A 13112-nucleotide genomic window follows, 5' to 3' on the forward strand; every position below is an offset into this window, starting at 1 on the left:
ACGTGATCACACTACATGTATATAGACTGTTGTAGAAGCACCCTTTTACTCTCTGTCCACCACTCCCACAAGCAAACCCACGTTAATTTCCTACTAGTTTCCATATTTTTTGTTATCTGCATATACACATAAGTATAGGGTTTTGGAAGTCATTGTTTATGTTACAAAATTTTTCCATATTAAATATATTTTTTACACTTTACTCTTCTCATTTAAACCAGTGATTCTCAAAGTGTGGTCCCTGGACCAGCAGTATCAGCACTACCTGGGGATTTTTAGAAACACAAGTTCTTGGACTCCACCCCAGATTCACAGGAACTCTGGGGACGGGTCCTACCAATCTGAGTTTTAACAAGCCCTCCAGGTAGTTCTTATGCAGCCCTGTTCTAATTATTTCCTTTTTAATAGTAACATTATATTTTATGCTGCACATATACCAGAATTCTTCCACTATACCCCAGTGAAAGGCATTCTTTGGATTTCAGTTTTTATCTGGTGCAAATAATGCTCTAGTAAACATCCTTTTGCCTGTATCCTCATATATGAGTGCTTTTGTTTCTGGGGGCTAGAGTCCGAGGGGTGAGGTGGTTAGGTTGAATAATACACGGACTTTCAGTTTTATAGATGTTACCAGATTGCTTTCCACAAACACTGTGCCAATTCACATTCCACTGGGAACATATGAGAGTACCCATTTCCCTCCAGCCAGAGGTGACATTGCTCTTTTAAAATTTTTTCTATCCTGATAGATGTAAAGTACATTGTTACTTTAATTTGCACTTCCCTGACTGCAGCTGAGTTTAAGCATTTTTTTGGTCATATTTTTATTTGCTCTTCATATGCTTGGTCCATTTTCCTGTTTGACTATTTGTTCTTTTCCCATCAACTTATAAAAACTATCAGTATTATTGGGACTTCCCTGGTGGTCCAGTGGTTAAGATTCTGCACTCCCAAAGCAGGGGGCATGGGTTTGATCCCTGGTCGGGGAACTAAGATCCCACAAGCCGCACGGGGCAGCCAAAAAAAAAAACCTGTCAATATTATAAGTACTAATCTTTTGAATGTTATCTTCGTTACAAGTTTTTTTTTCCAAATTTAATTGTTTTCTGTTGACTTTATGGTCCTCAAACTTCAGCTGTGCATCAGAATCACTTATTAAACCTAGGTTACTGGGCACCACAGCAAGAATTTCTGATTCAGCAAGTCTAGGGTGAGAGGCAAGAATTTGTCTTTCTAACAAGTTCCCAGATGCTGCTCCTGCTTCTGCTGCTGATCCAGGGACCATACTTTGGGAACCACTAGTTTTTGCCATACAAAAGTTTAAAATTTGTGTGTAGCTAAATATGTCTGCTTTTTTACTTACAGCTTTTGAATTTCTTGTCTTAATTTAAAAGGTCTTCCCAGTCCCTATATTGTACATATAGTCCCCAAGATGTATTTCATTGTTTTACATTTAAATGTATAATAACCAGGAATTTATTTTTGTATATGACGTAAGATAGGGGTTCTACTGTATTTCCTTCAAAATGTTCACCAGTTATCCTAGCACCAAATTATTAAATAATCCATCCTTTTCCCACTGAATTGAAATGCCACCTTTGTCATAGAGTAAACACTGGAATCTTTTTCTGTATCCTTTATTCTCTTCCAGTGATCATTGTGTCTGTTCCTATTTCAATAATGTATTGATTTGATTACAGTGGCTTTCATAGTATGTTCTAATATTTGATAAGACAAAAGCTTCTCCACTCTTTCATACTTTTCCTTGCTATGTTTTGGCATTTATTCTTCTGTATAAGTTTATGATCATTTTATCTAATTTTTAAAAATCTGTGAGGGAGGATTTTAATTGGAATTACATTAGATCTATATATTAAAGAGAATTGACTTCTTAAAAAGTACTAAGTTTTTCACCTAAAATATGGTATTTCTTTTCATGTTCTCAAAGTTTTATGTCCTTCAATAAGATCTTAGTTTTATTTATGTAGGTCTTATGTTTTTCTTATTAAATATACTTCTAAGTGTTCTGTAATTTTTATAAACATTTCTAGATGCTTATTGATACACTGAGAAGTCACTGATTTATGTTCGTCTATCTTGTATACTGCTCACCAAATCCTCTTATTACTACTAGTTTTTTTTTTTTTTACTTAAATCTCTTAGGTTTTCTAGGTATACAGTTATATCATTGATGCAAAATAATAGTTCTCTCCTCCTTTTCAATTTTATGCCAACTGTGTTCTTATCTAATTGTATTTATCTGACCCCACTACCTAATAGGTTACTATAATTGCAGTGGTTTTAATATTTCTCTGTTTGGGTTAAGGTTTGCAGATAGTTTTTGGTAATAGCCTTTAATACATGTAAGTAGTTTCTTTCTAGTCTCTGTTTTACTTTGTGGTATTTTTAAAAATTTATTTTCTGGTCGCACCTCGGGGCTTGTGTGATCTTAGCTCCCTGATCAGGGATTGAACCCGGGCCACGGCAGTGAAAGCGCTGAGTCATAACCACTGACCGCCAGGGAATTCCCTACTTTGTGATTTTTTTTTTTTAAGTAAATGGCTGCTGAATTTTCTAAAATGTCTTTTCATCATCTAATATTACACTATGGCTTTTTTACTTCAATTTTGACTTATGTTTGTAGAGCTTCTGATCTTGAACAATCCTTATATTTGTGGAATAAACCTACCTGTCTATCAAGATGCACTTCTAGCTTCTCGTTGCTTTTTTTAATTTTAAAATACAGATATAATTTACAGACGATAAAATTCATCCTCTTAAAGTGTACAAGTCAGTATTTTTTAGTATATTTATAGAATTATGCAACTGTCCCCATTATCTAATTCCAGAACACTTTCATCACCTCAGAAAGAAACTGTGTACCCATTAGTAGTTATTCCCCATTTGCCCTTACCCCTAGCCCGTGGCAATGACCAATATACTTTCTACGTCTATGGATTTGTCTATTCTGAACATTGCATATAAATGGAAGCATACAGTATATGTCTTTTGCATCTGGCTTCTTTCACTTAGCATGTTTTCAAAGTTTATTCATGTGTAGCATGTATCAGTACTTCATTCTTTTTTATGACTGAATCACATTCCATTTTATGGATATGCCACATTTTGTTATCCAGTTATCAGTTGATGGCCATTTGAGTTGTTTCCACCTTTTGGCTATTATGAATAAAGCTGCTCTGAACTATTGTGCACAGTTTTGTGTGGACATGTGTTTTCATTTCTCCAGGGTATATACCTAGGAGTGAAATTGCTGGGTTACATAGTAACTCTGTGTTTAACTTTTTGAGGAACTGCTAAACTGTTTTCCAAAGCCCCTGTCCCATTTTACATCCCCACCTGCAGTGTTTAGCATTTGTTATTGTGTCCTTTTTTAATTATAGCCATCCTGGTGGGTATGAAGTGGTATCTCATTGTGGCTTTGATTTGCATTTCCCTAGTGACTAATGTTGTTGAACCTGTTTCATGTGCATGTTGGCCATTTGTGTATCTTCTTAGAGAAGTATCTATTCAAATTTGTAGCCCAGTTTAAAATTGGATTACTTGAAATGTAAGAGTTGTTAATATTTTTTGAACAGTTTATTCTTAATATTTACTGTTTTTGGGGGGCACTCCAGCCTTATGTGGGATTTGCTGAACATTATAAGATAATTGGGCAAAATAATAGTCTCTAGGCAATTAACATTGTTGTTTGTTTATTTTCGCTTGCATTAGAGAGTAACTCAGACATCTCCTCTACAAGTACCTAACCTGTCTTGGATGCACCACCAGTCATACCTCATGCAGCCTTCAGTGAGTGTTCAGAAGTGGGCAAAAGCCAAAGAGGCAATTTGATGTAAAGAAAAACAGTGGGATTTGATGAAAGGAGATAAGGGTGTGAGGTCTGGCTCAGTCTCTTGTGCAAGCCAGGTGTTTGACCTTAAATTCTGTGAGTTTGCTATTCTTAGACAAGGATCCTTCCAGACTGATGGGCAGAGTGCCTGTTCCTGCTGCATAGCTGGGTCGTAGCTCACCTATCATTTCCCAGGATTTTTAAATGTCTGTCTTCAGTGGTTCTGGTAGCCATGAATCACCGTTTCAGGCAGCCTCATAGGATGCTGCCAACTAACCCTGTCCTTTGTTGCTGCTTCTAGGGTTCAGTTCTGACACCAGGAATGGATCATCCTATTTCTCTCCAGCCTGCCTCCATGATGGGACCTCTTACCCAGCAACTGGGCCACCTCTCGCTCAGCAGCACGGGCACAGTAAAGCAGGATATTTTTTTATTATAAACTCCTACCAAGCAAAGAATACCTATGTAATACTCATAGGTTTAAATACTCTTGAATAAGGATGGGAATCACTTCAGTGTCATCGAGGGCACACTCAGAAAGGGCGATAAACTAAAAAGAAAATAATCCGTGAGCTAGGAATACAGCCATTCTGCTCTTTAGCTCATTCATTTTAACTGATTCCTACTCATGCAACTAAATAAATGGTGTTTCTACCTACATATTAGTTTATCTAGTTCATGCACTTTCCTAGAAGTCTTTATCAAAGTAGTAACAGGAAGAATGGGTGAAGCTCATTAGTTTTCTTGTGGGTTGGATGCATTCTGATTTGTTCAGGAGGGCTTAAAGCAGAGAAGGCAGAGTGTTGAGAAAAAGCAGAAGACAGGAAAGAGGAGGAAAAGGTAGTCATGTACTTAGAAGCCTCTCTAAGCCAGTGTACTTTAGAGTCACCTGAAGTGCTTTTAAAAAGCACAATTAGGACAATTAAATTAGAATCTCTGGGGACGAAACAATAGGCACTCGTATTTTTTACAGCTCCCCAGGTGCTTTAAATGTAGCCAAGAATCACTGCTCTAAGCCTATTGATGTATCTCATTCCAGTATATGCCAACAGCTGCAGCTATGCAAGGAGCGTACATCTCCCAGTACACCCCTGTGCCTTCTTCCAGTGTTTCAGTTGAGGTAAGAGCTTTATAATCTCTTTGGATTGAAGATTGGAAAATGAACAGAGGCAGATTTTCCCCTGATCAAAATCTTCCTCTCACAGTGATGCTGATTCTGTGTTCACAAATAGCTGGTAGGGATGTGAAGAATGTAGGAAGGAAAGACTTAGTTTGTATCTTTGAATGAGGCCCTTCCTCTCATTTGGCAGACGGTAGTTAATCCCAGGATGCTGGCTTGTATTGACTAGTGTGTCCTGGGAAGAGGATGGGTTGCTCTAAATGTTGGGGAAGTGATGCTCTGAGTGTGCATGTGTGTTTGTGTGTGTATGTGCACTCAGGTGTGTGGGAATGGGTTGGTTGGGGAGGACATGCAACTAAGCTAGGCTGCTTCAGTGGGAGGTGAGGAAAGAATGCACAAGGTGACTCTCCTGCCTTGGCTGTGGTACAGGAGAGCAGCAGCCAGCAAAATCAAGTGACGGTGGATGCTCCCTCAGACCATGGGGTCTATTCTTTCCAGTTCAACAAGTAACAGTGGTAAGAATCACATACTGAGGGGCGGGGTGGGCAGAGCAGCCTGAAATCAGACTCTTATGTTTGTCATTCCCCCTCCCTACCCTCTCTGGCTATGCCTCCTTTAGGATTTCCCTCCCCATCTTTGCTGAGTATAAATGAATTCTTGGAGATGCTGATGCTCCAGACTCCAGAGGGCTGACCAGGAATACAGCCCCTCTGTGGGCCCAGCTGAGGACTAACACTTGGTCATCGGTTTTCGCAGGCCTGGGCCTGGAAAAAGAAGTCTCTGCACTCCTGCCCTCTGCTCTTCCTCCACTCCTGGTGGAGCCTGGAGGAACTGTCACTTTTTGTGTGTGCTACAGTCGAGGAGACCAAAAAGACTTCTTTTATTTTGTGAAGAAAGTTTTATGTTTTATTTTAAACTGCAATATACTCTTTCCCTACCCCAAAGAGACACGGTGCCTGGAGCTTGTTCTCATCTTTATGAAAAACAGTTTTTGATGTGTTGGACTTATTGGGGAAGGCTTTTTAAACAAATTATTTTCTTAAAAGAAAAGAAAAAGGTGTGGTGCTAGAACGCTGATGGAGTCCTACTGTGGGCCCTACTTACTGAGTTTAGTTATGGACCTTTTGGCGGGGGTGCAAGAAAATATGCAGACTTTTAAAGTCTTGTTTTATAAAGCTCTTAGATCACACAACCCATCTCTTCTTCACATACATTTTATGCCTTCTTTCTCTCATCCAGAGTGTTCTTTTTCTCTTTTCCATACAGCAGAACCGGCCTACTTTGCCTCTTTACAGTTTTTAATTTTGTGAATTTCTTTTTTGAATGAAATTTCATATGGAATTTTGTGGGGCTGGGCAAGGAACAAGGTAGAACACTAAGCAGGCAGTGGAAGTGGCTTTTCCTCCCTCTGCCCTGCCACATCCTAGGAGGAAAGACTAGACTTTGCCCTCCGGAAGCAGAGATGTGACCTAGGCTCACTAAGGAGACAATCCCACAGCCTTAGGAAGCCATCCTTGATCCAAATTTGGATGCAGACTAGGTTTTCCCTGGCGATTCCAGAGGAGTGGACCTACTGACTTCTGACTGACTCTTCTCACTGCCGAGGCCAACACCACACCCTCTGAGAAAATGTCTTCCCTTGCTACAGCTTTTCAGGAATACCTGCTTTTCTGCTTCCTAGAGGATCTTTTCTGCCCTGGGTCTCCAGGGCCCCTCTCTTCCCTATTTCACATTGTTGCTGTGCTCAGGGCCTTTGCATTTGTGACCTTGCTGAATCCGTTTAGGTTCCTTCCCCACCACGGACAATCAGCTGCTTTACCTCTAGACCAGCGATTCTCAAAGAGGTGGTTTTGTCACCTAGAGGCCACTTGGCAATCTCTGGAGACATTTTTGGTTGTCGCGCCTGGGGGTGGGGCTGTGTGCTACTGGCAGCTAGTGGCTGGAGACCAGGGATTCTGCTAAACACCGTGCAGGGCACAGCAGAGCCCCAACTCCCCCAGCAGAGAATTGTCTGGCTCAAAATGTCAGTAGTACCAAGGTTAGGAAACCTGGATGTAGACAGTGTCATCCCTGCCTCCTGTACCAGGGGACTTGGTAAATTCCCATCCCCACCCTGGACACACGGTGCCTTTTGACACTCAGGCAGCTAGTTGAGAGGGACAGAACTGAGGTTCTTGAATTCTCCCCAGGCTTTGACCTTTGGCACATCTGTGTACAGCCAGAGCTGTCCTTGAAAGGCTTGTGGCATGTGCACACACACATTCAGAGGGATAGAGGTGGGGACTGGTGTGTGTGTGTGTGTGCTGCGAAGGGGCAAGAAAGGGCAAAGCTCTTTTGTAACTGTCCAGAGCAACCTGCCCTAGTGTGTTTGGGCCCCTTTTCCAGGGAACCAGGATATCAAAAATAATCTTCCTGCTTGTGGAAGGACAGCAGGGAGCTGGGATAGAAAAGGGCCATAAACCCCATCTCACTATTTACAAGGTCAGGAGTCCTTCAGAAAAAGGCTATAATTTGCTCTTCAACTCCATCACCTTCTGCAAGACCTGACTATGCACATGGAGACAGATAGGAGGAAGCCTTTGTCCATCTTCTAGGAAATAAGATCCTGCACCTGTCTCTTCCCAGTCACTCCCTTCTGCACTGAAAGGAGAGTTCTGCTCCCCTTCACTTCAAGGTCAGGTGCCTTTCCACCAGACAATCAGACAGAAAGGCAGATGATGGAGAATGGAGAAACAGGTGTTCAGTAGGCTGGCTGTAGGGAGAGGAAGGAGGTGCTACTGGGCGGGAAGAAGCTGTATTATCAGTTGTACCTAGAGCTTGGGCCTAGCTTTCCCTCCCCTCCACCATCCCAGAGTTGAGAGTCCTAATGCTCCCTACCCACAAAGTGTCTTTTTGTACATCCTGGGGTTAAGGGAGTAGGGGTAGGGGACAATAGGTAGGATGTAAAGTATAAAGGATAAAATTGCCACTGTTAATTTTCTCATGGGTACTTCCAACCCCAGGAAGGGTTTATCTGATGTAAAACAGCTCCAAACCCAGTAACTTTATAGAAGGTTTTGGCTGGGCAGGTATCTCTTGTTTCTGAGTCTCTACTCCTTAGTCAAGGAAAATACACCATATATTTCTTGTCAGTGGCCTTGAAGAAAAGGAGAAAAATCCAGAATCCTGTTCATTTAATTAATAGTAGTTTTGGGGGAGCCTTGCTTTGCTAGGAGGCTTAGTGAAATGAGGGCCTTTCATGTGTAGAAACTGTTGATGTCACTCCTGCCCTCCTCTGCCTCCCAGAATTCCTGGTTCTACTTTCTCTGTATTTAAACGTTTAAATGGCTGTAATTTTGCTTTGTTTTGTTTTAAAATTCTGAAGTTACCTTCTGTGTGTTCTCATGTGAATCTGCTTAATGGATTTTATTAATGGGTGTTTCTGGTTTGGGCAGGTTTGGGCATGGGAAGTGACGGAGAGCCTGAAGTTGTTTTTGTAATGGTTAATGGCATCGTGGAATTTTGTTTGGGCCTTTTTGGGTTACACTCATGATACTTTTTGCCTAATTGTTAGTTCATTTCTAACAGTTCATAACATGGGTGAGTGACTGGAAAAAGGAGACAAGGAATGAGGGATACTTTTTCTCCCATGAAATAGCCCCATTGGTGGCAGTGGTGGCAGAGGAATTGTAGGGGGAGACTTCAAGCTCACAGCCTAGGGCTGGGCTCTTTAAACACTATGCTAGTGTTTTCTGAATCCTGTATTCATGGAGCCAGGTCATAACTATCTCTGTACTTCATATCTCACCCCCGCTCCTTACAGATGCTCGTAACATTCTTAAAATATTTTAGTACTTTGTATTTTTCTCTTTTCAGTCAAATAGAACATACTAGATCCCTTTCTCAGATGATACAATCCTTTACTAGCCTCAGGGCCTGCCCATCCCATCTCATGCGTTGTTATTACTACTCCTCTCTGGCTCTGAGATGATAGCCCAGAGTATCAGAGGCTGATTAGACTTTTTGGAGGAGGGTGTGGGTCGAGGTTAGGGAAGATGTGGGAATGATGATGGGGAGAGACGTTATTTTTAAAGTGTGTTTTTAACCAAAGGATTTGAAGAGTTGCCTAGACTAGGAAGCCTGGTGACTCTGAAGAGGTAGTAAATAGCCCTTGTCAGTAATAGATGGGGGTAGTAGGGGGACATAACTTGCACTGAGTGTGAGGACTTTGCTGCTCTACTGACCATCCCTGGATTGCACCACCTCAGCCCAGTTCCATTCTTTCCTAACTTACTGATCAGTGAGCTTATTCAGCCCCTTGGTGCCTGCCTGCACTGCTTATTCCCTGCTGCTTCAGTGTCTACCGTTTGGGGACCTACTTGTGGGTTGTTACTTTGCTCCACAAAGGTGAGGTGAGAGGCCTTGCTGGAATGGAATGTTGTAGGGATCCCCACAGAATCATCTTCTAGGGAAAAAAAAAAATCATTGCTGTTCTCTTATGCACGTTCTCTTAGGGCAATAAACTTGGGTCAGTGATCAGATCTAAACTTGTCCTCAGGCTCTGCTAGACCAGCTTCAGAGAAGAGGGTGGGTATTATGAAAGCCAGTTTGTAAGGGCTAGGTCTTAAACCTTGTGCCTTGTCACACTGATCCTTCCTGATTCCCTCTTAAACCAACTACTCCATTTCTATGCTACCTGCATTTTAGGTCCTTCCAAGCATTAGCAGATCCCTCGTTTACTCAGCTTTTGCTCCTTCCTTTCGTAGGAGGGTCTTCCTTCAACAGCTGAGATGGGACTGAGAGCTCTATCACCCTTCTCGTCTTTGCTGAATTCTGCTGCACCTCCCTAGGGGTGGTCCCCACATGACTGTGGTAATGAGAAAGCTAGGTGCCCTCTCACCCCCGTTACCACTGCTCCTTCTCCCTGGCATGTCCACGTCTGTTTTGAATGAACCTTCATTCTCCAGGTGTATCCCAGAACTTTCTTGTCTTTGTTAAAGACCTACCTCACAGTTTCACAATTCAACACGGGCACCTGGTTTACTTCTTTCCTTCCTTTACTCTGTCCTTCCCTTCATGAGGGTTAGGAAGATGGGGGCTACAAAGGGCTCATGATCAGATGCAAAATCTCTTTTGGTTATTTCTGTTTCTGGAATGTCTTCTTTGAGATTTTTTACCTCATTTATCACCCTAGAATAGTGTGAACTCTTCAGTTAGGTCTTGCTGTGGTATGCCAGGAGGATAGGCTGAGTAATGACTGCTTAGAATATTAATTAATGCTTGGGAGCCACCCCCAGGAACACCAACATGGGAGCAGAGCTCAGAACTTGAGAGGATAAGTTTGCCAGTGGCTGCCGTTAGCTGAGAAGGTAAACATGCACCAAAGAGGGCATCTGGGATTTTTATAGGGCTGAAAGCAGAGGTGTTCCTTCTCCACCTATTCCAGTTAGTTTAGAGGGTCACCAAAACAAAACTTGCAGCCTGGAGTGTGATAAGCTTTCCTGGCCTGAGTAAAGAAAAGTTCTTGCCCCATTACTGGTGTCCACATCCCCCAACACACACATTTTTTTTTTTGGGTGGCAAGTGCTCTCTAGCATGCACTTATCACCTTGGACAGGAAATAAGTTTAATTTATACTCAAAACACGTTTTGTACATTTTTTCTTTATCCAGAGGTTTCCAGTTTTATACTCTTGCCACATCTGTGCCAATGCTACCCATTCTTCTTTTTCTGACTCTTGGTATTCACTTGTTCCTTCCCTACAATTGGGTAGAACTTTGTCTTATTTCAACTTTTGAAATAAAACACAAAAGTCTACCTCGTGGTGTCTTATCCATGACTGGAAGCTGGGAAGGTGGTGATGAGCACATATATTTGCTATAATGGGAACACAGGTGGCAGCTTAGGAAGCCAAGGCCATGTCTCACAAGGCAGGAACTAGGGACACTTGAATCCTTTGTTGTAGCACCTCAGCCAGGAGCACCTGTTCCACCCACATAAGCACAAATTCTGCCTTGGATGCCTCTTGCACAGGAAGGGCCAAGCTTGGAGGTTCAGAGGTAAACTTTGAAGTTTAGGGGCATATTTCTCCCCAGCCTGTGGTCTCCTGCATCAAACCAGTCGTACTCACCCTAACACCCAGCCTTCACCTTTAGGCAAGTACGAAAACCTGTGTTGAAGGAAGATAAATACAGACTCTTTTGAATCTCTATCAAATGTGGTTTTTATTCAACTGACAAGCACTTTTCTACAGCTGCACTTGTGGAACATCACATGGCAAAAACAGGAGTTTTTTTCCTCTAGACTTTTTTTTCCTTTTTTTACCTTATTAAAAATGAGATTGGTCCTAAAAATATAGAAAGAAATAAATTTAAATTCACAAAAAACTGTACATTATCAAAAAGTCACTAAAACACCACATTTGGTTATATAAAAAGTCAAGTCCCTTTTGTTGTAAAAGGAACATGGAAATTTGTTGGTGTTGATGGTGTGGTTTCTTCCTGTTACCAGACTGATAGGGGAGGGGAAACAAAGGGGTAGGGGTGGGTTTTATTTACTTCTTTAACTTGCCTTCCCTATCAAATACTCTTATTTGTCAAAAAGAGAAAATCCACCTAGCTCAAGGGGCAGTGAAGATGAGGAAAGAAAAGTGAGAAACGGCCCCTTTGGTCATGCCCTCCCCCCGCCCCCCATCAACCCTCACTTCAAATTGAGGCTAGGACTCCACCCACCCCACCTTAAGAGTGCCTGGTCCCTAGGGAAAGAGATGGAGCTGGGAGAGGAACACAGAACAGGAACAATCAATATTTCACTCCCCTGTCCACCTAACCTCCAACAGTAGAATTAATCTGAAACATTTTGTAGCAGGGTAAGACTGCCGTGGGGAAAAGAAGAGCCCCCAACTACAACAGTTCCAAATGTCTGACTAACACAAAGTTTGTTACAGCGCAGTTATTTAGATAAAATATAAATATTTATGCATAATATAAAGTCAATTCAAATATTCTTCAATCCACCTCTTATTTAAAAGCAAAAAAAAAAAATCTCAAATAAAATTAAAAGTTCTGAGGTTTATCTGACAGAAAAGGCGACTTTAGAAATAGGCTATGGGGGAGAAGGGGCATAAAGGACTAAGAAAGGGGCTGCCCCGGGACCTGTACTGCCCCCTCACCCCCTTCAGTGGCTATTCAGTGCTCCCCTCACCTGGCACCCCTCTCCCACCAATGGAACACTTCTTGGATGCCTCAGCTCTCTGCTTGGGCCAGCCAGCAGCCACCTCCCCAGTGCAAGTACCCGTAATCTCTGATGGGAGGGGCTCTGCTGAGCAGGAAAGCAGGGGCCAGGGGCCCATGGCTATAGCTGGGAGTTAGCAGCTTTCCTCTCACAGGTTGGGGCTTTACTTGGGCACAGTCACATGTAGGGCAGTGGTGGACCCAGAACCTCTCCTCCCTACTCTCCTGTGTTCTGGGGTCTCTGCTACTGGGGAAGGGGTCCCAGGATATGAAGTAGATAAGGGAAGGAAAGCACTACTAAACTCACAGAAGCTCATGGGATTAGGAAGAGATCCAGTTCTACCCCTCTCCCTGCAAAAGCTTAAGACTCAGAGCTACTGAAAGGAGAGGGAGTTCCTGCTGAAAGATTGCACAGTTTGAAGAGGCTGGAACAGAAATGACTGGGAGAGAGGGGAGAGACACAGCCTTGTACCCAGAAAAACTGTTCCTGTGGTTTCCCAAAGACAAAGTGATGGTGTGAAACAATGGGAAAGGTGTTTCAATGGTTGGAAACAATGGGAAACAGATACTTGGGGGAAAAACTGAATGGATGCCACCAAACAAAACAGGGGCACAATCACAGCATCCTCTCACTCACTCACTCTCACACACACACCTCTCTCTCTCTCAGGCCAGTCGATTGCTACCTGGCCTCCATCTTGGGGGTGTGCCCAAACTCAGCAGTAGTTGTCCCTGAGGAGTTCCCAAGAAGGAGGTTTGGGTAAGAGGTGGGGAAGGAGGCTGGAAGGCCCAGGGTTCAGGGTGCCTCCCTGCCCTCTCCCCAGTTTGCTAAGTTTCAGAAAAGGCTAGAAACTCAGCATTTGAGGAGTATCCAACATTATAGAGGGACTAGCTATTGGCAGGAAGACGAGGACAGAGAGAAAGACAGGGA

At 42.6% G+C, this 13112-nt stretch overlaps 1 protein-coding gene across 2 annotated transcripts in view; it reads left to right on the forward strand.

Annotated features, from left to right (window-relative positions):
- RBMS2 (RNA binding motif single stranded interacting protein 2) overlaps window positions 1-5910 on the forward strand; it is a 59348-nt gene extending 53438 nt beyond the window's left edge. The window contains exons 10-14 of one of the 2 annotated variants that reach the window (XM_079714723.1): window positions 3733-3810; window positions 4152-4262; window positions 4890-4970; window positions 5400-5485; window positions 5590-5860. In XM_079714723.1, the coding sequence (XP_079570849.1) occupies window positions 3733-3810; window positions 4152-4262; window positions 4890-4970; window positions 5400-5480 (351 nt within the window). In that variant the 3' untranslated portion in view covers window positions 5481-5485; window positions 5590-5860. Of the gene's footprint in view, window positions 1-3732; window positions 3811-4151; window positions 4263-4889; window positions 4971-5399; window positions 5486-5589 lie in introns of both variants that reach the window. The other variant, XM_079714722.1, reaches the window with a different exon arrangement.
- Window positions 5911-13112: the final 7202 nt, after the last annotated feature.

This window comes from Hyperoodon ampullatus (assembly GCF_949752795.1).
Source record: "Hyperoodon ampullatus genome assembly, chromosome: 11".
Taxonomy (NCBI): Eukaryota; Metazoa; Chordata; class Mammalia; order Artiodactyla; family Ziphiidae; genus Hyperoodon; species Hyperoodon ampullatus.